This window comes from Vigna angularis, chromosome 8 (genome assembly GCF_016808095.1).
Source record: "Vigna angularis cultivar LongXiaoDou No.4 chromosome 8, ASM1680809v1, whole genome shotgun sequence".
NCBI lineage: Eukaryota > Viridiplantae > Streptophyta > Magnoliopsida > Fabales > Fabaceae > Vigna > Vigna angularis.
Window position 1 is genome coordinate 27,177,184 of NC_068977.1, and position 26,791 is coordinate 27,203,974.

General features: G+C 34.3%; 1 protein-coding gene across 1 annotated transcript; it reads left to right on the plus strand.

Annotated features, from left to right (window-relative positions):
* Positions 1-13,282: 13,282 nt before the first annotated feature.
* Positions 13,283-14,635, plus strand: LOC108346013 (uncharacterized). Its single transcript, XM_017584926.2, has one exon. It carries the CDS (start codon positions 13,747-13,749, stop codon positions 14,362-14,364), a length of 618 nt encoding a protein of 205 aa, XP_017440415.1. The 5' UTR covers positions 13,283-13,746; the 3' UTR covers positions 14,365-14,635.
* Positions 14,636-26,791: the final 12,156 nt, after the last annotated feature.

Consider the following 26,791-nt stretch of genomic DNA (forward strand, 5'->3'; position numbering starts at 1 on the left):
AATTTGATGTCACAGTATAACTTAAGTGATCTATCAATTTCTTTCATAATGTGCTGCCCTATGACAAAAATCAGCCATATACCCTTATTTGATGTCTCATAGGATACTACAAATTCTACAATCATAGTGGATAAAACCATAAGGATTTGCTTGGTAATGGGCCAAGAAACCAACCACCATCTAGCATGAAAATGTAACATGAAGTGGATCTTAACCTATCTTGACATCCTACAAAATTGTCAGTTGATGATATCTAACTGGTTTGACCCTATATACGTGAGCTTAAAACCTTTGTTCTCTTGAAAGAAACCTCATAACTTTATTGGCTGTTTTCCAAAGATCCATTCATGAATTGCTTAAATATCTGCCTAAAATCCCAACTATGTATGTTATATCAGGATGCGTACATACTTGGACACACATCAAAATCCTTACTGCTGAAACATAGGGAATCTTTTTCTTTTCTTAAATTTCTATATTTCCTTTTAAGAATTGATTAAGACTGAACTCGTGTCTCTTAGCAACTGGAGAATCCCCTGATTTGCTATCTTTCATGCTAAAAGCTTTAAGTATATCATCAACATACAAACCCCTTCCTTTTAAGTATAACCATTCACCACAAGACAAACTCTATGCCTCTTCATATTATCATTAGATCCCCTCTTGGTCTTAAATATTCACTTACTACAAATGGGCTTCATACCTTCTGGTAACGGGACAAGTTCCTAAACCTTATTGTCTTGTTTAGATTTATACTCCTTATGAAGCACAAGTTTCTAGGAATCTTGAGTTTTTTTCTTATAGAAATTTTGAACTTGTTAGAGGTTCTGAACTTGCTTCATCATAAGCAACTTTATGAAGCAATTCACTCTCACTGATTCCTTCTTTATCCTTATTCTTCCCCTCAAACTCAATATCCTCAAAGAATATTATGCTTAATATCATGAAATTCCATATTTAAGGATTCACAATAGAAAGTCCTCATATAAAAAATATAGATTATTATTTGCCAAAAGTAAACTAGTTCCAACAAAACTCAAATTTTTAAAAAACAATCTGAATTCATTATTTCCAAAGGGGCATAATTAAGAAAAATTGTTCAAGTAAACAAATGAAATAAAAAATTCCACCTAAAACGACGATACAACTAAAGTGTCTTTCAAAACCACAAAATAGAAAACCAATACAAAATAATAATCTAAAACATTATATGACTTCCATCTCTACCAATTTGACATCTCCAAATAGATACATCTTTCAGAATCAATTGTCTTCTAGTAGCTTAGACAATCCTTTCTTTGCTTGCCAAGCATGATATTTTGCACATTCCTTCTTTATGTGTCCAACTTTATTGTAAAAGAAACATTTATCATACTGATTTTGTTTCTTTTGTGATAGACCTTTAGTAGCATCATTCTTGGGATTCTCAATTTTCTTCCTTTTTCCTTTGTCATTAGAGGTACTGGTTAAATTAGCATTTTTAGTCCTTTCTTGTTTCAGTCTCTTATCTTCTTGTACACAATATGAAATGAGCTCATTAAAAGACCATTTATCCTTCTGACAGTTATATGAAACCTTAAATTGTCCAAACTATAAAGGAAGACATATCCTAACAAAATGTACGAGTAAGTCTTCTGACAACTCAAGTTTCAACGCCTTAAGTTTTGAAACAATGTTCGACATCTCCATAATGTACTCTCTCACATTTCCTTCACCTTGATATCTCATGGAAACCAAACTTTGTAGAAGTACACTTTCTCGCCTTATCGCTTTTCACAAAGTGCTTTTCAATCCCAACAAGGAAATCATTAGCACTTGTAATTTCTTCAGATAGAGTACCTCTATAGACCTCTGGAATGTCGTGCTTAATGATCATCAAACTCATGCGATTTGAGCAATCCCACTTCTCATATTCTCTCCTCTCGTCAGAGGTACTTGAGTCCTTAAGAGAAGGAGGTTTCTCAATCCTTAACGCGAGGTCAAGATCGATGCAACCAAGAACTATTTTTATGTTCTCTTTCTAATCCTTGAAATTTGTACCATTGAGGATCGAAACTGAATTTAAGTTGGCAGATATTGAAGCCATCGTAGTTGTATTTTGTACAAGAGAAACAAAGGAATTAAGCTCACACCATATATTTAAATAATGGTTTATCCCATCTCAAGACACCCAATGCTTCATCAATATCAAGTCTTTAGACAATAATATTAACTACTAGAGGTATCTTGGTATAATGATCAAATTGATAATAAAAACATATCCAATACCAAACTTATCTTTGAATTTATTTTATTATTGACACATAAAACCTTATAATTATCACATGTTACCATCACAAGTGTGTATATAATCCGACTAAATAATAATCTTCCTTTAAGTTGATTAATACTCGAATGCATATGTATAAACACAAACATTTATAATTTCTTTATAAACTACTGGATAAAGAAGACTCATTTGGTGATTTGTTAATTATTAATAGCTCATCCAAAATTAGAAAACAAGACCAAAATTTTAAATTTTATTTGTTCCAAATTAATTATTAATTTTACTTTACTTTATTTCAAAAGTTTATTTTAAAATTCATAATATTCAAACTCAGATACACTTAGATCCAAAACCATATCCGGTTACCCGAAAAGGATCTTCCAAAAAAGTTCTATCCTGGATTGGGCTTAGGCCATTGCCCACAAGCCTCACAATGAGCTATCATTGGCGATAGACTCCATGATTAGAAACGCAAGTGTTAAACCTCACCGTCAGCCATGAACAACCTTTGTCGTGACCACCACGACATTATCGCATGACGAACCAACGTGATACAACATCGCCGCGATGCAACTTCTGTAGATCTCGACCTGCAAACAAGGTCTACCATATTCACCATGACCAGCGATATCCACTACGACGGAGAACGAAGACCGCCATGTCTAAGAGAAGAACACAAAGGCCATTTCTTCTCTTCTCGCAATTGCGCCTCCCCACAATCCACTGTGATGTGTTTTCTTTAGATTTGCTCGTCACCGCGACATAGAACCATGGAGTACACCTCTGAATCGCGAAACCGAGTTGTAGAACTCTTTCTTGCGTCTAGTTTCTCACTGAGAGAAAATGATCGTGCTCCTTCATTAACCATAACCGTCATCGTGAAGCCTCCTCCACTTGCAGAAAATAGAACTACAACGAAGGCCATCATTATTGCGTCGAGACACACCTACAACCCCGCAAACCACCACCACTATTCCTGAAACCCCATCGTGAGTAGGAGTGCCTCCTTGCCACTAGACATTGTGTTATCACGAGTCGAAAATAAAGGTAAAGAGAATAAACTGCGAACCAGAAGAAGAAAGCCAAAGGTAGCAGCAAAAACACAAAACACAAATTAGGATTATGGTGGTTTGTGATTAAGGTTTGAAATTGGGGATTTTTCCCAATTTAGGTTTTTTATTCTAATTAGGGTTCTTAATTTGGGATTTTCTAGATGATTAAAATTCTAGAAACATAAATGCATTCTTAATTTCCAATTTTGATTCTTTAACATCAAGGCCCCAGAATTGGAATTTTTACTAATACTGGTTCAGTAATGTTAAATAATAGTAATTGAAGTTTCTGTTAACTTTATCTAAACCACATCATTTATTAATTCCATGAATCATAAAAGGATTTCATATGCAACATAATTAATTAAATGAAAAACCTCAAATATCATACACAAACCTTCTCATAAAATAGGAAAGATAAAAAAGGGTTTAAGCCAATTAGTTGATACCAATTGATGGTTTATTAATCACATATAAAAAATAATAGACATTAAACACTTACAAAAATAGAGTAGTTCCTAATTCTTTTCAGAGTAGATTGATCTTTGATCTTCCTTATGTAGAGCACCTTAGGTTCTTTCTAAGTTTTCTCTCATGATGGGGATAGAGAGAACCTCTTTATGTAACCTCTGTCGGTTACTTTTTCTAAGTTTCAATAATTTCAATTTGGCCCCTTCAACAAATTGAAGTTATTACTTGTCTACACAATAAAATTTTCATGACATATATGCCCTTAGTCATATTTACTTGATTAGATCACTTTATAATTGACTAATAAAATACAATAACCCTAACACATTTAATAATTTGTTATATATGTATGAATGACCTAAAATTGTTAACAGTTTAGTCATGTTTATGTTATGTTTTGAAAAACCTCATTACACTTTTGAATCAATGTATTTATATCTTGGGTTAAATATATTTCTAATCCCTCATGTATCACGCGTTTTTGGGTTTCGTCCCTCTTCCAAAAGTTTGTTCATTTTCATCCTCTTCCTTAAAAAACTCGAATATTTTGGGTTGCGTTAAATTTAATCTAATGTGGCTAACCTTAACGGTGACCTAAAGGTTGTCGCTACTGCTGCCGACAACCTTAACGCAAGAACAACACCACCACCCACCATCATCATCTAGAGAACCCGCTCCAATGACGCCTACCACATGGGAAAAGTCTCGTCGGCGATCGACCCTCCCTCTTCCAAGCTCTCTGCTTGCGGCTTCTACACCTCTTTCTCTAAAACAGGGGAAAAGGATCATCGCGCAAAGCCTAGTGCTAAGCAACGATCCAGGTATGTCTCATCCAATGATTGGAAAAGCCATTTCAAGAAGATGGGGCAACAAATATTTATATTCATTGTTGGTGGGGCGACCAAATCTGAGGTTTGAACAGTACTTTGATAAAAAAAATTGTTTTCACTCTTTTTCCTTTCAGTTTTTCTGGTTTGACGTGGTGTTTAATCATCAGCTTAGGACTTGTCAAAAGCTTACTGGTAAGCTGAGGAGGGAAGTTATTCTAGGCTCGTCTAGTATTGATGATCCTACATATTATATTATGGTATTAAAGTGTTTACCTTTTTCTTCAATTGAAGAATGTTCCTTGTATTGCAATTCGTTATAATTGTATATCGCCTTTCGTCTTGTAGAAATTGAAGATGCTAACAACACATGAACCTTCATTGGATGATCTCCATATATGACTTCGCAAATTCACTGGGAGATGATCTTCTGCTTGTCTAATGTACGTGTTGTAACCATATTGTTTATTCTTTTAATGTAACAAATTCTTTGGACATTTGGCTATGGTATAGCCAAGCCATTGACTGTTAAAAAATGTGCATATGTTAGGAATTTTCATTGGTTAGAAACAATGTTTTTGAAAGAAATTCTAGTAAATGTTATTCTTTGGAGGCACACCTTTGTTAAATAGTCGTTTACAATGGTTGCATTTGATACCAAAAAGGGAGTTTGTTCCTTCACTCCATGTATTTTTTGGGTCACCTTCAACAGAATGGCTTTTCCGATATGTAATTTCAACATATGTCGTGTTGATAATTATCGTGTTGACAAGTGGGAGGGAGCGGGTGGGAGCGGGTCCATTGAGGGAGTCATTCGACGGGGAAGATGTATTTGAGGAGGGAGAGGCGGTCGATAGCGGTGATAGTGGAAGCAAGGGTGTCGGTGGGGGAGAGGAGGGAGAAGAGGGTGGGGGCAAGGTCGTGGGAGTGACGGTGGTGGATCCAGGGCATTGGCGGAAGCGGGGTCGTCAAAGCCAAAGAGCTTGGAGATTAAGGTTAGGAAGGCGATGGAGTAGAAGTGGCGAGATTGGTCGGATGACCGAGGATAAAAAGAAGAAGATGTGGTGATTGTTGTGAAGAGAGTCAAAGTTTCTAAGTGTACAACGTGACACACCGTTAGTCACATTAGATTAAATTTAACGTCGTTCCTTTTTTAGGACTAAAAATTTGAGTTTTTAAGGAAGATGATGAAAATGAACAAACCTTTAGAAGAAAAACGAAACTAAAAAATGCGTGATACTTGATGGACTAAAACATATTTAACCCTTATATCTTTTAGTTGTATAATATCTTTATATATATATATATATATATATATTTTTGAAAAATCCCATTATCCTTTTTAATCAGTATAATTATATGTTTTAGTTATATATGATTTTTATGTATATATATTTTTGATATTATAATTATATCTAAGATATTTGTATAGGTGAATTATATGATCTTAAATATTAAATTTACGTTGTGTCTTTTTAATAATTGTATGTTATTAAAATAAGACGATATATAATATATTTAAATAAAATATAGTTGAATTGATCAGTAAATATGGATAAATCTCATCCAATCCTTTTTCTTTTATGATTTTTCTTATAAAGTATTAATTAGACGAATTTAGCACAGATAACTACAACAATTTTATACTCTTAACGAATATAAATGCATAACGACTCATAAAGAATAATTATTTATTTAAGTCATTTCGTTTTTTTTTCAAAAATAATCACACAATATATTAAAAAGGTGATAAGCAACTCATAATATAATTAACTCTGATGATGCACGCTTTTTTGACAATCATGATGATAAGGGGCTAATAGAAGGTATATAAACAATTATCACTATGAGTCAGTCATCTGCATCCTTAAACACTTTTTGTTTCACAAATTTGATTCAAGTTTTTCTTCTGTGATTTATTTTTCTGCGTGGCATATATTTCTTTTAAAAAATGTCAATGTAGCATACTTTGCATTATATTTACATAAATAGTACACTTTTATTATAGATCAATCAAATTCTGACTTTTACTCTGGCAACTGGTGACTAAAATATCAACTGAAATTTGATTTCTGAAAAATCAAATTCTGAACTAGTGTTAATTTTTATTTCTATTGTAAATTTTATCAAAATAAAAGGAGAGAAACAATAAAAACAATTATATAATGTAACGAGAAAATATAATTTATATATTTGAATTTTGTTAAATTATACTTTTGAAATATATTTTTTATTTATTTTGTTTAATTTATATGATTTGTAATGAGAAAATATTTATTTATATGAATTTGTAATTTTTTTAATTTCATTTTTTTATATATAAACTTTGTTATACGTAATTAATTGAATTAAATAAATAAATTTTATATTCAGTTATATATTTTCATTTTATTATTACAAATTTTCTAATTAATTTTTTTCATAAAACATGAACGAAAATAAAATAAATTATATATATATATATATTTCATCTTATAAACATATCATATTTTGACAAAATTATATTATAAATAATTAAAAAATTATTAAATAATTTATAAAGACAAATTATTAAACATATCATTTTTAATTTTTATTTCTGTCTCTTATCTTTTAATAAATGAAAATAAAAAAATTACTTCAAAAGTATAATTTAATAAAATTTAAACATGTAAATTCATATTTTTCCATTACAAAAACATATAACTTCTTTATTTTCCTTCTCCTATTATTTTAATAAAATTCAAAATAAAAATAAAAATAAAAAGCAGTTCAAAATTTGGTTTTTCAAAAATCAAATTCTGACTAGTATTTTGGTCATCATTTTCAAAATGAAAGTCAAAATCTAGTTTTCCAAAACCAAATTATGATAGAAAAATAAAAAATTATATGGTGCACATTATGTTATACAAGGAATTTGAAAAAAAAGTGTTATACAGGAAAAAAAATCTTTCTTCTGTTCTCACAATTAAAAACCTAAATACATCAAATTTTTCTAAAAAATTGTTAAAATTTGTTTAGTTTCTCTAATATTAAGTCAGGCCCAAAAGTCTTAAAACATAGGTCCAATCTTCTACGGTCTTTAGAAGACAAAATATGTACAGCTACAGTCATTGCCACGAGAGAGTCTTCATTTAGAAAAAGGAAGAGAGAGAGAGAAAAGGAAGAGAGAGAGAGAACGCAACTATTAATTCTTTACTATAGAGAAGGTAAGAGCAAAACTTGAATCTATTAATTCTTTACTATAGAATTTGTGTTTGTTACAATCTGAAGGGGTTTAAACTCTAACCTTAAATAGGTTGGGGAAAAAGGGGAAAAGGGAAAATCTTAACCGATTACTAGTGCAAAGTAGTAATCCTAACTGAAATAACAAACTTCAACATCCTCCCCTTAAGCTGAATTGTGTATGTTCATCAATCCGAGCTTAGGAACGATAAACTGGAAGCGCACACGGTGAGGGAGCTTCGTGAAGATGTCGGCGAGTTGTTCGTTGGAACGAATAGGTAGAAGATGAAGAAGATTCGTTTAAATCTTCTCATGAACAACGTTACAGTCGAGTTCAATGAGTTTAGTTCTTTCGTGAAAGCTCTGATTGTGAGAAATATGTCTAGCAGAATTATTGTCACAGTAAAGCGCAGCAGTAGTAGTGGTCTCAACACTGAGATCTTGTAGGATGTAGTGAATCCATTGAATCTCACAAACTGTGGCAGCTAGGGCACGGTATTCTGCTTCGGTAGAAGACCTGGACACAGTACTCTGCTTCTTAGTCTTCCATGATATAAGAGAGGATCCGAGGAAGATACAAAATCCAGTAGTGGATCTCCTAGTGTTAGGACAGGTGGCCCAGTCTGAGTCACTGAAAGCCTTTATTTGGATATGAGAATCAGCAACAAAGAAAAGACCTTGTGAAGGGCTTGATTTAATGTACCTTAGCATATGCTGCAAAGCCCAATAGTGATAATCAGTAGGAGCTTGAACAAATTGACTAAGAAGATTAATAGAAAAGCATAGATCAGGTCTAGTATTAGTGAGATAAAGCAACTTCCCTATAAGTCTGCGATAGGAGTTGGGATTGGCCAAGTAATTTTCTGTCTTGTACAAGGAGCTAGTGTCACTTAGAAATGGAGTAGTGCAGGGCTTGCATCCTAGCATTCCTGTCTCTTCAAGAATGTCCAATGCATATTTCCTCTGGCATAGGTGTATCCCCCTTTCAGATCTGGCTACTTCAAAGCCTAAAAAGTATTTTAGCTCCCCTAGGTTTTTGATCCAAAAGGCATGATAAAGAAGACCTTTAATGTGTTCTATTTCGGTGATAAAGTCTCCTGCCAAAATAATATCATCTACATACACAAGGAGAGTAGTGAAATTTGTGGATGTTTTCTGAATAAAAAGAGAATGATTATATTTAGATTGAATGTAACCAACAGAGAGAAGAAAGGATGATAGTTTATCAAACCATTGTCTGCTGGCCTGCTTCAGCCCATATAGAAATTTAGTTAGCCTACAAACCTAACCTTTTGTATGGATGTTCAGCCTTGGTGGTGACTCCATATATACCTCTTCATTTAGATCTCCATGCAGAAAGGCGTTATCAACATCCAATTGATGTAGATACCAATTTCTTGAGGCAGCAATGGCAAGAAGAATTCTGACAGTAGTTAGTTTAGCCCACAAGGGAAAAAGTGTCCAAAAAATCTATGCCTTCTTATTGTGTGTAACCCTTTGCAACTAAACGGGCTTTGTACCTCTCTATGGTGCCATCAGCTTTGTGCTTGATCTTGTACACCCATTTGCATCCAATGGAATTTTTTCCAGGAGGAAGTTGAGTTAAGTGCCAAGTGCCATTGTCTTGTAAGGCTTTTAGTTCTCTTTGCATTGTAGTGACCCATTCACTGTTGTCTTTTGCCTCATTATAAGATTTTGGCTCATTGTTGGCAAATATGGCCAAGCTGTACTTTAGGTGTTTTTCGGATAAAGAGTTATAAGACAAAACATTGGAAATAGGATAGGGGTTTTGTAGTTATTTTTTGCATGAAGGTAACTGGAAGAGGAATGATTGACTTGGTGTATGTAGTCATTTAGGCATCCAGGAACCTTTTTAACTCTGGTAGATTTTCTAGAATTGTGATCTTCTCTATCATTGGTGTGATATGTACCAGTGTCTTCATTGTTATCAGGCCTCTGTTCTGTATCTCCATTCTCCTCAAAATTATGAATTTCATCACAGTTTTGACCATACCAAAAAATATTAGGTAAAACATTGTCAATCTCTTTTTCATCATGGTTGTTCTCATTATCTTGTGCATCCTTGTAAGGGAAAATATTTTCATAGAAAATAACATTTCTGCTTAAAAATATCTCCCTAGTATTAACATCTAGTATAACATATCCTTTAACACCATTTTTATAACCTAAGAAAACACCTTTCCTTGCCCTAGAATCAAGTTTATGTCTGTTGTGCTCTAAAGTGGAAGCAAAACATAGGCAACCAAAGGTTTTTAAAGTCAGTAAAATATTGGTTGACAGTTCGCTCTCCCTGTTTAATGGAGTGTATATCTTGTAGTAGGTCTGAAATCTTAAAATAGTCTCCTTTAGAAAATCTTTCTTTAAGTTCTTCCCACAAATCTTTGGCATTGTCAACATAGATGACACTATTTGCAATCTGAGTGGAAAGTGTCTTGATAATCCAAGATAAAACCATGGTGTCACATCTTTCCCAAGCATCAAACAAAGAATCAGTTCTTGGTGGCTTCTTGATACTGCCATCAATGAATTTGATCTTGTTTTTGGAGAGAAGAGCCCTTTTTAAATTCTTGCTCCAAGATGAGTAGTTAGTTTCATTGAGAATTTGGGAAATAAGAGTAGTACCTGGATTTTCTCCAGGATGGAGATAAAATGGGCTTGAAGGTTGAGTAGTGGGATCTGGGGTTTCCATCTTGGCAAGAAACGATCCAGAACTGTGTTGTACTTCTGATACCATATTAAGTCAGGCCCAAAAGTCTTAAAACATAGGCCCAATCTTCTACGGCCTTTAGAAGACAAAATATGTTCAGCTAGAGTCACTGCCACGAGGCAGTCTTCATTCAGAAAAAGGAAGAGAGAGAGAACGCGTGTTCTGGAAGCTTGGAGAGCAGGGATGCGAAGCTCTCTGTCGTGGCATGGTTATGGCTACTGAAAGAAGAAGAGCAGATCGAAACACAACTACAGAGAAGATAAGAGCAAAACTTGAATCTATTAATTCTTTACTCTAGAATTTGTGTTTGTTACAATCTGAAGGGATTTAAACCCTAACCTTAAATAGGTTGGGGAAAAAGGAGAAAAGGGAAAATCTTAACCGATTACTACTGCAAAGTAGTAATCCTAACTGAAACCTAACTGAAATAATAAATTTCAACATCTAATTTGAAACTTAGCTTTGTTACGAGAGTTGATGTTGTTAAAATTTTTGCCAACATAAATAACATTTTGTTTGCTTAGTTTTAATGCCTCAAAAAAACTAAATTTACAGAAAAAAATGTTTTAAAATACAATTTCTAGAATAACCTCCCATTTATTTTCTTACAAGTATTTTCTTAAAGTGTATTTTGTTTGGATTATTTGTGAAACAAGTAAACACAGCTTCCTCTAAGCAAATATATATTTTCATGGAACTTAGTTTCACTTAGAAAAATAAAGAAACTTAATGCTTAATGGTGAAAACAAAGCATGTTGTTTTTGTGTGATGATATCTTTTAGGCTGATAAAACAAACAGTTAATATAATTACAAAAAACAGTCATCGTAATTAAGGATTGTTTATTATTTAAGTATAAAGTTATAAAAAAAATGTGATTCTAGAAAAAGCAGTTGTGAAAATAATATTACGTTATTAATTTTCATTTAACTGATCAACATATAAGTTTAAGAAGAAAATACATTGAAATTAAAATATTCATAATTAGCATTTTTTATCGTTTTATGCTACATTCGTGCTAATTGTAAAATTAGTTTAAAATAACAAATAAAATATTCAGAATTAGCATTTATTAGAATTTAATAATGGAAGAAAAAGAGTTTTAGAATTTGTCTTCTAAAAGGGACCTACCCTTAATTACGACACCTCATATACCCTTCATTACAGTGGCACGTGCTCCCAAACTGTCAATGACACGACACAGTTTCCTGTCCTTCACAAGTCTTACGTGTCAAAAAATGAAAAGTCATATAATCTAGAGTCCCCTTTCGGCACTTTGTGTGACGTGTCGTTTTCTCATTCGTCTTTCACACCACTGTCCCCTTTCCTTCCTTGTGTAATCGGTTATTTTATTGTTTCTCTCGCTCTCGCTCTCCTTCTCTCTTTTTTTCCTCCGTTTTCTCTTTCTTAAAGCACAAACCTTTTTCACTTTCTTCCCTTACCCACCTACGTTTCCTTCAGATCCAACCAATTCCATCGTCACCAGGGATACCCTTTTGTCTATTCAGCTTTATCTCACTCTTCAACTGTGTCTATCTTTGGTGAAACCCTTCTTCTGCTCTCTATGCCATTCCTACAGGTACGATTCGCCGTTTCCTGATTCAAAGCACGCGTTTTTTTTTCTGTTCCGGTGATTTTGATTGTGGGTTTCCTTTTTTTCTTTTTGGTGAATTATGGGTGTGGAGAATTTTATGGGATTTTGGATCTGTGTCTTAATTCTTTATTGGAGTGTTTGAATTTGGTGTTTTGGGTAGATCTTGTGGTTTTTGTTGTGGGGGTGTTTGTGGATTTTACTTGAATTGAGTTCATTTATGCGTTGATTGTTAGTTGGGCGGATCTGGTCTCTATAGGGTATTGGTTTTGTTAGTTTTGGGTTGTTTACAAATTGAATTGCGGGAGAAATAAAATGGCGTTTTGTGCTCTTGTATATGCAAAATCAACAAATCAATAACAGTGAAGATAACTAATTGGCGTCATGTTTGGCGAGTGCTTTTTTAGGCCAGCAATTGAATCTTGCATTTTCGTCTTTCATTAAGGGACAAGCTAGGTTATGTATGTTTTAGTTAAGTGTTTGTTATTTCATTTTGGATTTAGGTTGTTAGGTGGATGTGGAGTTGGTGGATGGTGAATTGATAATGAATTGACTAATGGTATCTAAAGTGAATGATTACATTGTGATAACGAGTTTACCTGCTTTTGAATCATTCTTTATTTTTTTATTGAGGACTGATATAGAATGAAATGTGTGACCTATAGATGTAACTATTGTCCATTAAAATTAAATTTCCATCCGTCCCAACACTTTTCATTTCTCAACAAGTCATTAGGGTATACAATTCAGTTCTCGATGCAGTATTTACTCTTAAACTTGGCTCAGTCTTGTTGCCATTTTACATTTTTCATGAATACAGTAATTTTGTTAGTCTTAAAATGTGTATAAATGCATTGTTTCTGAAGATTTTAGTCTAACCAAGCTCAATATGACAATTCAAACTTGGTCGTTCCGCTTGATTACGTGTTGTTTATATCTTTGCGCTACTCTATTAATATTCAGATGTTTAATTCTATACTTCATAGTGAAATTTGATTTGTTCTTGAGACATATTCATGTTGTTGTTGGTTTGTGTGTTTCCTTTTGCTGTTCTAGTATCTTTATTTATTTGTTTTGGGCTGTGTATGATTCTCTATCTGTAAATGAGTCGTGTCTCTTTGTTTTTGTGAGCACTTACAGATTTTGATGATTCGCATGCTCTTTGTAGCTTACTCTGCAGTTGGGAAGGGTGTACCCGAACACGAGTGTAATTGCAGCATACGGATTTATTAATAGTCTTGTAGATCTGTTGGCTTTTTCAGGATGGGCAAATGCAAGGGTTGTGGGAAGTTAGGAAGAATGAGACCAAGTCATATGAGTGCTTATGAATTTTCTCTGATGCTGGCTCCTGTTGTTTCTGTTTGGGATTGCATAGTTCGCAAAATGAGGTACTCCTACAGACCTGAGTGGGTGTAGTGGTTGGCAACGTATCAATAGTATTAGTCCTGATACTTCAACTAATTAGAACATATTTAGCATTACAATTAGGGAAAGAGTGGAAAAGTATTACACAAAAAAAAAATGTATACAGCTCTAAAGAAATTCACTTGAAGGATCTCTCAAAGACATCACTTTAGTATTTACTATTTAGGTGCAGTAAATTCTATGGATACCATGGCATGTAATAAAGGGCAACATGTGAGAAAAGCGAAGAAGAAGCAGGTGAAAGACGAATTGGATCGTCTGAAACAGGCTGAGAAGAAGAAAAGGCGCTTGGAAAAAGCACTTGCTACTTCTGCAGCCATTATTTCTGAACTGGAGAAAAAGAAACAGAAAAAGAAAGAAGAGCAGCAGAGACTCGATGAAGAGGGTGCTGCTATTGCTGAGGCTGTTGCTCTGCATGTTTTACTTGACGAAGACTCGGACGATTCCTGTAAGGTTGTGATAGATAATGGTGGGTGCAAGACCTGGAACTGCAACCGAAATCTCGGCATCTCTGTGGGTGGAGAAAGTGGTTGCTTCCCTCATCTAGATGGTGGCAGATGGTCTTTTGAAAGAGTGGGTTGGGTCTCTGATGCATACAGATATGGTTGCAAGTGGGGTGGTGGTGAAAATGGAGAATGGTCATTCTCATCAGACCCTTTTGAGAAAAACGTGAACGAACCACTATATGAAGGTGCAGGATGGGGACCTGCAGGTTTCTCTGCTGATCTCATAGCAGCACAAGCAGTTTCAGCTCTGCAGATTGCTGAGGAGGCAGATGAAGATAGGATTCTGTTTTAAGTTTTAAGGGCATGCATGTTGAGGTGATAGAAATTAAGAATCATAGAAACTAAGAATAACTGTTTGTGGTGGTGACTGGATGAAGTCTTTTGCTGCTTTGATTGAAGATATATATGCGTGTATATATATATATATGATGTTATAACTATGAGTCTTGTCCATGTCAAACACTTTCTGCTTCAGTTGGGATTGAAATGTTGCAGCAGTGTGACCAATGTTTTATTATTGATTATCTTTTAACTTTATGTTAATGTGAGGCTTCTAATTTCCAGTTTGGAGTGACTTTTTGAACTGATTTCGAAAAATACAAGAACACCAGTGGACCCTCATCATTAAGATACTACTGCCATGTGCCTCTTGGATTATGTTATCACTTTCAGGATTTCATTTTGATAATGACATGACCTCTCCCCTCTGTAATCTCTCTAATATCATACAAAGTGGCTTTAATCTGTATATTTTAAATGCACGTTGTTTTTCTTCATTTTATAATTTCTCATTTTTAGCACTTTGGGATTACCATTAAATTAAGAATAGATTACTGAGACTAATTATTTATGGTGAAATTTGACCTAAAAGGATCCCATTTTTAATTTCAAAGGAGGAACTAAAATGGATGGTTTGGGATAAAGTTAAGCATTTTGTTTTCAAGGGTCCACTCTTGCATGTGCCAATTTTAATCACTTTCCATTGGAAGTTTCGTTCAATGTTCGTACCTAAGGAAATTTCTTAGTGAGCGATTCTTGAATATTCATTGACATTTATTTCTATGACTAGTTTTTATTTAACAATAAGATTTGCAAAACAAGAAAAATAATTTGTAAAACGTAAAATGCGTTTTTAGTACCAAAGACATTGATACAAATTACTTATCTTAAAAAATAATGATGACTTATATAAGAAATTTTGAAGAAACAAAAATTATATTTAACGTGAACATCTAGAAAATAGTATTTTAGAAGTGATATTGAGTTAAAAATAATGAAACTCGATTATTTTAATATTAAATGATTTTATTATAAATAGTTTTGGTATAAATGAGTTTTATTTTTCAAAACATACTATTTTTCTAGAAACTACTTTTCTAGAGTTTTTCGTTTTCTTTCTAAGGGTTCTTGTACCCGGTTTATTTGTTTGAAGATTGAAGACCGTTTTATGGGTTTTAGTCTTCTTTTAGGTTATATATTGATCAGTGGTTCTAACGTTGTACCCTGATCATGATTCTATATGTGTAGATAGAACTTATTGAGTTGTGAAAATTGAATAGGATTTTCTAGAGCATTTGATCTTCTAAAAAGGTAAAGTAAGATAAATACATCTTTTTTATTATGTAAATGATTTGATAATCTGAATTGGTATGTTGGAGTTGATTAAAGAAATATGGCTAATTGAGATTTTGTTGTGTTGTAGTATAATTGCTTGAACTTGATCTATACATGTGATTTTTGATATTAGGAGATTGTTGCAATAAATGCTTGTGTGTATTGGTTGTTTTGATCACTTGAATTGTTGTAATCAATGTCATAATATTGGTCAAGACATGTTGTTTAACCTTGATGTAGTGAAAGGTGAGAGCTTTGAATAGTTTTGGGTCAAATTTAGGAGGTTCTAATAGGTGAATTTCTAGAAGAGTAGTTTTGGAGAGAAAATTGATGTTTGAGGTTGGTGTCTAGGCCATTTAAGACTTTTGTAGCCTTTTAGTTCAACTAAATTCAAGGTGAAATGTTTAGAATTTGATATGTGAGTTTTAGAGTTTTGATTTTGGTCAATAGGTTAGTGTGCATGCGTTGATGGCTAGGAAATTAAGGGGAATTGGGCTGATGAGAATTGGATAGCTAGTACAACAGATTGCAAATTGAGAGCAAATTGGATCCGTTGTCCACGTCAATTGTGCAAAACCGAGAAAGGGAGAATTCTTTATCTGGTGCATTGTATCTTGCAACCTGTTAGGTAAACTCAAAGAGAGTGAAATCCAGAAGCAACAAGTCACTTATCAAATTTTGTGCATCTGTCCTAGTAGGATTGGACCAGTCAGGAAACCCCAAGAGAGTGAAATCCAAAAGCAACAAGTCGTACATGAAGTCTCCACAAGATTGGGACCAGAATGTGCAGCAACTGTGCTTACTTCCCTTTTGTAATTGTTTTGTTCATTTTAGATTTGCAATAGGTTTTTGTGTTAGCTTTCTTTTAATTTCAATGTAAAAGGCCATTCAAAGTCCAAGTGTTTTGGAAGAGTCCTTGGTGCTCTTTCAACTCTTGGCAAAACTTTTCTTGCTTGTGTTTGAATTTTTGTGTTTCATGTGTTTAGGTATGATACTTAGAGTCTGAAACTAGAGTCTAGTTTTTGTCTTTTGTGAGTCATGTCCATTGATTTTAAAAATTGATTTTAATTTGAGGGGTAATTAGTTAGCCTAAGACATTTCTGACAAGGTAAGACTTGATACTTAAGCAACCCTTGTGGTTCACCTCTCTTACCTGGGATGTGTCTAAGTGAAGCTTATAACCCTTTAGATTAGAAAAAATCTTAAGAACAAAGGATGTCAAGTTATAGGTCTTATAGGAGTAGTAATTTTAGTTTTGACCATCCAAATACTTTCAAAAATACGATTGAAACACTTGAAAAGTCTAGGAAAAATTGTACCTTTTGGGAATTGGATAGGATTGAGTGCGAAATATATAAACAATCTAAAAGGGAACTTCCATTCTTTGGTAAAGATATAAGTGCATTAACCTATTTAGGTTGGGAAAAGAAAATTGGTGTTCCTAGACTATACATTTCTAAATTTGAAGGGCATACAAGAGAGTAGTGGGATAAAAGGCAAATTAATGTTAAACAAGGTAGAAAATCTCTTATCCATGATTGGAGTGAATTAAAAGATTTCATGAGAAGAACTTATCTTCCTCCTTCATTTGAGAGAAACCAAGAGGTTATGAGGGAACTCATTAAAGAGGGCAAGTCATTTATTAAAAATTTAAGTGGGTTTACTCGTAGGGAAAATGAGTTTAGACAAAAATTTCTGATACTCTTGGATGAGACCAGTAAAAGAAAAATTGAAAGAGCACATAAGAAATTACAAGAAAGAATAGAAAGGTAAGAAGAAAAGAGAGAAACAGAAGAGCTTGAGAGAAGAGAAGAAGAAAGAAGAGAACAAGAGAGAAGAGAAGAGGAAGAAAGAAGGAAAGAAAAAACAAGAAGAAAATAAGAGAAAAGAAGAGAGCAAAGGATAGAGAAGAAGAAGAAAGGAGAGAAAAAGAAAAGAAAAGAGAAGAACAAAAAAGAATAGAAAAGAAAGAATGTGAAAGAAGAGAAAAAGAAATGAAAGAAAAGAAGAAAGTGCAATTAAAGGCAACAACTCTTCCAACAATTACAATAGAACCAAGACTTTTAAGGGGAGATTTTCTATCCTTCAACTTATCTCCAATTATTTTTAAGTTTTCAAAATTCTACTTTTCTTTCAAAGAAATTGTCACTCCATCTTTTAAAATGTTACAACTTTCAAAATGTGGCAATTCACTTGAGTTATTGTTACCTTTGTGGTTACAACTTACTCAAGACAAAAATAAAATTTTAGAAGAAGTAAGACATCTTAATATTAAGAAGCCTTCTTCCAAACCTATTTGTCTATATATTTTGTTGAGTCAAATAAATCTAATTAGAGATATGTTTTATGTTTATTATAGATTAACATTTAATCCAGGAAAGATTATTTTGAAGCCAATAAAATTAAGTCCTCATAATATAGACGAACCATCATATTTAAGGATAAATCCTTTTTAATGGGCTGATGAGTTGGACCTAAGCCCACCAATTAATCAAAATCCAATTATTAGAAGAATAACAAATAAGGCTTCACAATGACCTTGAAAATAACCTAACATCTCTTTGCACACTTACGCTGTGTTCGTTTGGGGTGAATTCACTGTTCACGCGAATAAGCGAGGATGGATTTTGAAAAATCGCGTTGTTCTTTTTAGTGGATTTGCTACGATTTGCTGAGATGGAAAGGAGACGATTTGCGAGATTACAAGGTCGAAGTCCTCTCGCTAATATGCGAGGATTTGCGATGATTTATGACAGAAAGTCTGATGTGCCCCTACGACAAATTATAATTCCAATGCTTCCATGAACCGAAATAACGTTATTCGATTCTAATTTTACTTAACCGATTCTAAGGAAATGAAATAAGTAAAAAATAAACACATGCTGAAGTATTCCGAAAGAGTAACCAGCTGTGGAGGAGAGGTAATCTTTTCCGTTTTGATGTGGTTGTTGCTGGTAGAAGCATGGTGATTTAGTTGAGGAGGAAGACAAAGGAGTAAGAACGTTGATGATGATGATGAGGGACTGGATGAAGGTGACCAAACGTGGAAGCAGGGGCTGAAGAAGTGAGGTTGATAACGGCTGTACATTCGGAAAGAAGAAGAGGGTATCCGGTTGGAGCTTTGTGAAGGAGTTGCAGACGTTTTCGGTTACAAGTTTGCTATTCCGGTTATCTTCTCCAACAACCTATTCGATTACACGGAGTCGTAACCGGTTACAGCTTCTCTATAAACTTCGTTTAATGGCGTATTCGGTTACACGTTATTGTAACCAATTCGAGCTTGTCCAAGACCGCGTATTCGGTTACACTATGGTGTCTTCGATTCTAGTGTTTGAAGACGGCCCCAGCTCTGCAACCACCGGCCGGAACTCCAAGTGAGTTTCTTCAATTTGCATTTATAAATTATTATAGTGTAATTGCATATGGGTAAATGAATTAGCATGTAGTATCCCGAAAAATGAGTTCTTGTACTGGTTTATTACATGACCCAAATATTTTCTTATATGGGTTTACCTCTAATCTATTCTATTATAAGATAATTTAAAACAATGCAATGCTAATAGTTTGTAACAGTTATTTTGGGGGATTCTTTCTTCAGAGTTCACTTGCATTCAAGTTAGGATCCAAGATTCCAGTATGGGAGCTTCTTTTGTTGAATGCAATATGATGTGTTATAAATTTAAGAAATATGGATTTTGAGTGTTGGAATCAGACTTTGTTTTTGGTGATCATTTTTAACTCCGCAAAAATGATACCATTGATTAGAATACTGATAGAAGAGAAAGAAATGAGAAGGATGTCTTGTGGTGGATGTTCTCTCCTTTTCTGCCTCATAATATTCTGAAAAGAAATTAGAACTTGTTTTCAAGTTTCAAGTTGTGAAAATGCATGTTCTTTGTCTTTGAGGGATGTCTCTCTTCCTAAATAACTCCTAAGGCAAAAAAGGGAAATGAGGAATTATTATTCTGTTACTTGAGAAAACAGAAATTTTAGTCACTTTTGTTAAAAATTTTGATTCAAACAGTTTGTGCTTCCAATTAACAAATATAACATTCAAAAATAACATTTTATATTCCTTTTACAATTAAGGGCATTTTGGTAATTTTTAATTTCTATCAATTAAATTAATTTTTAAAATCTATCAATCAATCAAATCCTGCATTAATTCTCACAAACTTTACCCTCAATCCAATCCGCTGCTTCTTTCTCTCCTATGGCTAGAACGTAACCTTTGAGGAAAGGGCGGGTGAGGTGATGCGAAAGAGAGAAGGTGCGAGAGGAAGGAAAAACGCATGGAGGAAGTTGTGAAGTGATCGAGGGGCAAGGTTAGGGATGGAGAAGACTGTTAAGGTTAGGGTTTGAGGGAAGGACATGTTTGGTTACACTCTGCTCTGTTGCTAGAATCTGTCTTTCATGCGGCCGACAAAAGATGAATTCAAACAAAATATCACTTTTCATATTCTATCTTTCAAATATTAAAAATTAATAAAATTTTATATGAACTTATATTTAGGAAAATATAATGCTAACTTAATACTTTACTCATTTTAAGCTTAATATATATATATATATATATATTTATTTATTTATTTATTTTCGGATGAGTTATATTTGTTAGAAAGAAAATGTAGGATATAATTTTCTATTTTAGATATATTAAATGATTTTAAGACAATTCCTTGAGGTTGAAATGAGTTTCTTTGCCCCGTTGGTGGATGGGCTTAGGTAGTGTCTAGGGTTAGAGGAAAAGGTTATAAACCTGTTTTTGGCGGGAGACTTTGATTCACATCTTCTGCCGTAAGAAAACAAACCCTAGCTTCATTCTTTTTGGAGAGGAACCGAGAGGGAGATCGAGCAAGAGACGGGGAGCATCACACGAAGCCGTGAGAGGAAGCGTGATCACCAGTTCTCTACACTAAAAACCGTGAGGAACCAGGTAAGGGAAATGGTTAAGAATTTATCATATATGTATAGGGTTTTGGGTTGTTATGTTCTTGTAGCATGTTATACTTGATGTTGTTATTGGTGGTAAGTTATGTATATGTTGTGTTGCTATTTATGATGAGTTTGGTGTGACTCATGGGACTTGTAGCCTTAGCTTCCTTCTAGGTTTTGAGGGTAGTAACGGTGCTATGTGGAAGTCTCGGTGGAAGAAGAGTTGATCCTGGAGTGGAATGGGGATTAGGTTTATAATGTTGGTTGAGAGGAGGAACTTAAGGGAGCCAAGGGATGGGGGAAGTGTTTAGTGTGCGTAGGGTTGTGTGTGTGCGTAGGTACAAAGATGTGAACATACTTGTAGAGAAGAAAATTATTGTCAATGGGACCCGTGATGCTAATAAAGTGGTGACAATGATTAGCAATCTCACCTCACACTTTAGCATCCCACATTTCAATTCACACTATTTCTCCATATGCAAAAGCTTAAATGAATTCTATGAAAATCCTCTCAACAAGTACAGGGCTATCTTTGTACACGAGTTCTTCAACACTCCTTGGAAAATAGCATCTACTACAGTTGCCATTGTACTACTTTTGATCACGTCTCTCTCTTTGTTCAATCATCTCACTATTCTATTTTAGGGTAAGAAATCATGATCTATCAGCACTTAACTACTGTTATGAAATGAGATGCAACTGATAAAAATTTCTCTATTAAATGTGCAGGTAATTAAAGAGAGGATTCATCAAATAAGCAACAAGGAAATCAGGTAGTGAAGAAAGTATTTTGATGATTGTGTCAGGAAAACTTTGTAATGTTATTTTTCTTTCAATGAAGATTCAACTTCTTTTTTAATTTTTCTATTTGATGTTAGCTTTAACTATTTTTTATTCACAAGTAACTTTGTTGCGAGCTCTTAGATTACTAAAAAAATTAACTTGTAAATAATCTCTTCTTCTAACGTAAGTATTTAAATATTATATAACTATTTTCATTACATCATGTTGGTGAAACCATAAACTTTTTCTACAACAAAGACGGATGAATTTTTTTCCGAAGGATCTTAATACATACATACTTCCTTCCTTAACAATTCGAGTCCGTATAACCTCCTTGAGTAATCATGGATGGAGAGAGCTAATGTATCCTGTAACTTGGATAACCAAATTAATGTAATATTGTAACTTGAAAACCAAATTAATGTATCTCCTTGAAAGTGTGAACACATAAGTAGTAGTAGATATTTTTTTATCCAAGATCATTTACAAATGAAGTAATTCTTTGAAAAATTCAAATCCTCCTATCTTTTTCGGCTCAATGAATTTTCATCCCTAATATCGTTGGTTCTAAGTAATTCGTATCAACCTTTTTAGCGGACTGTACCTTTAAGTTTTAAATTTAAGCTTTTTTATCACCATGTTATTCACATACAATAAGATGATAAAATAATTTTTATCATACCTATTATACTAGGTACAATTGTTTGAACTCAGTCTGTGAATAAGAAATTAAATTGTTTACAACAACACTTTGGTGCCAGCTTTAGGTTGTACAAAAATTTGGTCAACCTTTGAATCAAGTTTTCTTGCTCTTTAAATATATCTATTCTTAAAGTTCTCTATGAGAAAAAATAATTTACACATCTAATTTCTCAATATGTAAACCAAATACAACACACGTGACAAAACAACTCTGATTATTGTTATCAATATAACAATTAGCAAAAATATATCATTGAAGTCAATGTCTTCTTCTAAGCATATCCCTTTACTACCAATATATCACAATATCATCCCACTTTATGGTTGTTAGCTCATTTGATCTTATAGACTCATTTGCAACCTCTTGAGAATTTTCCATGTCTTACATCTATAAGAAGCCTTTATTTCTTCTGTTTAGTCGTCATGCACAAATAAGCATTTGAACCATTTAGTTTCTAGAAAATTTGAAAATTCTCCTTCAACATTTAGAAGATAATACAAAGTGAAAAATGTGAAATATATTTTAGCAATGAGGCTTACAATAAATATGATACAATACATTTACTTCACTCCTATTTTTATGCTAAAACTTTCAATGATCATAAGACAACAATACCCTCTGGTTTTGGGACTCTGAATAACTGCTAAACTAACCAAGAAAATTTTACTCATCGTGTAACAATAAATACTTCTTAACACTTCCTCAACTTTTTATAAATAAACCCACTTGACTAAAGGCATATCAAAACTTTACATGATTCTTGCAAAAGTTGTGATGGGTTTTGTTTCAGTATATAAGTGAGTAGGGTCGAAAGACACACCTTTCTGTTATTACCTTCTCTTCTTTCTTGTGTCTAAATCGTTTGCTCCAACTTCTTCAAGTCTAAGCCGAGCGGTGTGTACCTGCTAAAGACACTTCGACGCTCAAGTCAAATTTTACTCAATGAACTTAATTCACAATTAAATGTCAAAACTCAATTAAGCTAACCTTACCTCTGTAGCTTACCCCTATATTTATAGGTATCTCGTGGACCTTAAATTGATGTTGGCCCAATACACTAATGTTTGCGTTGGCCCAATTACAGTCCAACACTCACAGGCCCACTTCACCTCCTTACCTTATAATTTAATGTATAAACCGATCAGTCTTGAATATACGTAGAAAATCGTTCGACTACTATGTCGTGTCTGTCGTCGACGATGACTTATTACGTAACTTACCAATCGGATCCTACAATATACCATACACATGCCCCCCCCCCAAGTCCGAGCCAATCATGATTGACGATAAGACTAATAATTATCACAAGCATTGAACCTGGCTCGAGGCATAACCCCATAACCTTTACTTTTGTTGCCATGTAAAAAATTTACATGTTCCTGCATCCATGAAAACTACAATGACAAAAATTGTGTACCGTTGGATCAAGATTTTACACCATTGGATGGGTATTTTTATTTCCCGCGCTTTGGGAAGTTGCAGCGTCTTGCAAACAAGTCCATTGGATCAACCTTCATTCTACAATCCCTAAGTTCTGATGATATCGACAATGCTTCTTTCCGTCAACATTTCTAGGTGTAGGCTTCTTCTTGATCGGGGGAAGGAGCTCAACACCGAGGGCCTCTTCGAGAATTCTTTCCCTGGGTGCATTGAGAGCGGTATAATGATTAAACTTGGGTGTTCGAGAAAAGTCCTTAGGGCGAGGACTCCCACCTTTTTCATTATTGTCGAACCGTCGCTTATCGCCCCCCGTAGAGGCCTCTTGTTGTTGCTTCTTCCGAGAAATTCGCATATCTTCAATACAGATAAATTTCGCAGCTCTCTCTTGGAGTTCATCTATGGTTATAGGCGGTCCAGCACATGGACTATCTGCGAATGATCCAGTTTTTAGACATGAAGACAACTTGTTGATGATGAAGGTTTGATTGACATCCTTCACTTGTCGCGTTGTCTCATTATACCTCTTCATGAAAGCTTTCAAGGTTTCTCCCTTCTCTTGCCTAATAGTAACTAACGCTACATGCGTTAATTCTTGTACTCGGTTAGAAGCATACTATCATACAAAAAGAGACTCCACAGTAGTGAAGCAGTCCATTATGTTTAGAGGAGGGTATTGTACCAGGCTAATGCCTCCCCCTTAAGCGACAACGAAAAAGCCCTGCACATAACAAGATCACTGGACGAGTAAAACACCATTGCATTAACAACCGTTCTGAGATGATCATTCGAATCTGTGGAGCCATCATACTTGTCCAATGCAGGAGGATGTTTCTCCAGCATAGGTTCTTCCATAATAGTTGCCGTGAAGAGCAGCAAACCAACTGACCGTACGATTTGCAGATGTATTGGTGAAGGTATGGCCATACTGTTTGCTACCCTTCCTTGCCGACCGTCTGGATTGACGGGGTTGGATGTCGGCTGATTGCGACTTACCCCCTGGCTGGCCACACTTGGACCCTCCCCACGATCGGGATCCCTTTGGGCCTTGGAGCTACGGACGCCGAATGCTGAGCGGACTACTCATGACAAGCAACTACATGCTCCGCCCGTAGTGCTGCAATCTCCTCCTCATGCTTCCTCTACACCTCCAACAACTGTGCTTGCATATCTTTTATCAATTCCCTTGTACTTTGCTGCTCCTCCATGTTTCTTATGGTTACCATTGGCTTTCTTCGGCTATTCTCGGGCCCCAAGGTGGGCATCAAAATGTTTCAGTATATAAGTGATAGGGTCGAAAGACACACCTCTGTTATCACCTTTTCTTCTTTCTTGCATCTAAATCACTTGCTCCAACTTCTTCAAGTCCAAGCCGAGCAGACACCACTCTTTACCCAAAAACCTTAATGCAATCGATTAATGGGTCTTTCACCTTTATATACTACCTTACTTTCTCATTTCTATCTAATGTGGGACTTAGACTCACACTTTGTTAAACTAATCTCACACACGAAAAATATTTTTCCCTGAAGTATACTGCGCTACATTCATTGATTGAAATAAAAGCTATTAATATAGCCACTTACAAGACGTCAAATAAAAAATAAAACCAACCCCTAAACAGAAAAGCCAAAATATCTTCCTAATAATCTGACTTTTAAAATAACAACTCTGCTACCTGGTTGCTACACTGCAATCGAACCTAGAAAAAAAAAACCACCTACTTCCTGCAAAAATAAAATTTATAGCAAAATTACAAATAAATCCTTTTTTTAATTTAAGTTTATTTAACAAAACTCTCCTAAAAACTTACATTTTTTTCTTCTTCCATTCTGATCAACTTTCTTAATTCCTGAAACGATGCTGGCAACTTTAAATTCTTCATCTTCTGCAGCTATCAACAAACATACTACATGTACCTCATTAGTGGAATTATAAATATCATTTAGACTCTGAAATTTTGGTCTTATAGGATCGTCTTCTTCTTCATTATGTTAAAAAAATGGTTAAATAAACTTAAATTTAAAAAAAGGTTAAAAGTGTAATTTTTTATTGTGTTAGTTTTAGGGGATGAGGATATTTTTCCGTTGTTTAGTTTTTATATTTTTGTACATAACAGTTTTTATTCTGTTTTGTGTGACTATTTTAATGGCCTTATTCAATTAATGAAAGGTAGCGCATTATACTTCAGATAAAAATATTTTTCGTGCGCGAGATTAGTTTAATAAAGTGGTATCAGAGTTTTATGCTCTGAGTACCTAGAGAGAAAAGAGAGAGAGAAAAGAGTCAAACACCGTGAGGAGAAAAGTGAGTGCTTGAGTTTTTTTTTTTGTGAGAGATGACAAAGGTAGTCAACAGAATGAGTGTGGCACAATTGTTGGAAAAGACCAATTACGACAATTGGTATTTGCAGATGAAGGTTCTTCTTGGATCCCAGGATGTATGGGACATAGTGGAGGACGGGTACAATAAACCCGCGGATGATGAGAATCAGACATTGAACCAGACTGTTACACTGAAAAAGACACGAGTGAAAGACAGATCGACTTCATACTTTTTGTATAATGTAGTGGATGAATCTAGATTCGAGAAAATAGATAATGCAAAGTCAACAAAAGAAGCATGTAAAATTTTGAAGGTGGCATACAAAGGAGACCCACTATTGGGTCTATCAAAGAGGAGGTTCACGGGAGAGACACAAACACCAATGACATCTGAGTCGAACTATATAAGGGAATGACAACACTCTTTACCCCTATATCTATAGGTATCTCGTGGACTTTAAATTGATGTTGGCCCAATAACATAGATATTTCATGAACCTTAAATTGATGTTGGTCCAATCCACTAATGTTCAAGTTGACCCAATTACAGCTCAATACTCAGAGGTCCACTTCACCTGCTTACCTTATAATTTAATGAATAAATCAATCAGTCTTGAATATAAATAGAAAACTATTCAGTTATTATGTCGTGTCTGTCCGGCAATGACTTATTGCGTAGCTTACCGATCGGATCCTACATTATACCATACAGGTTTCAAATACAATGACATACAGGTTTCAAATACAATGACATAATGTCATTAGAGAAGATGGGCACTGCTTAGACAAATCATTTACGAGATAGTACTAAACAGCTAGAGTGATTAATGACCAAAGAAAATAGAGAAAGAATGGGCCAAACAATAAATGGAATTTGTGTACGATAAAATTGCACATTGTAGCTTTTGAGCCTATGATTTCAA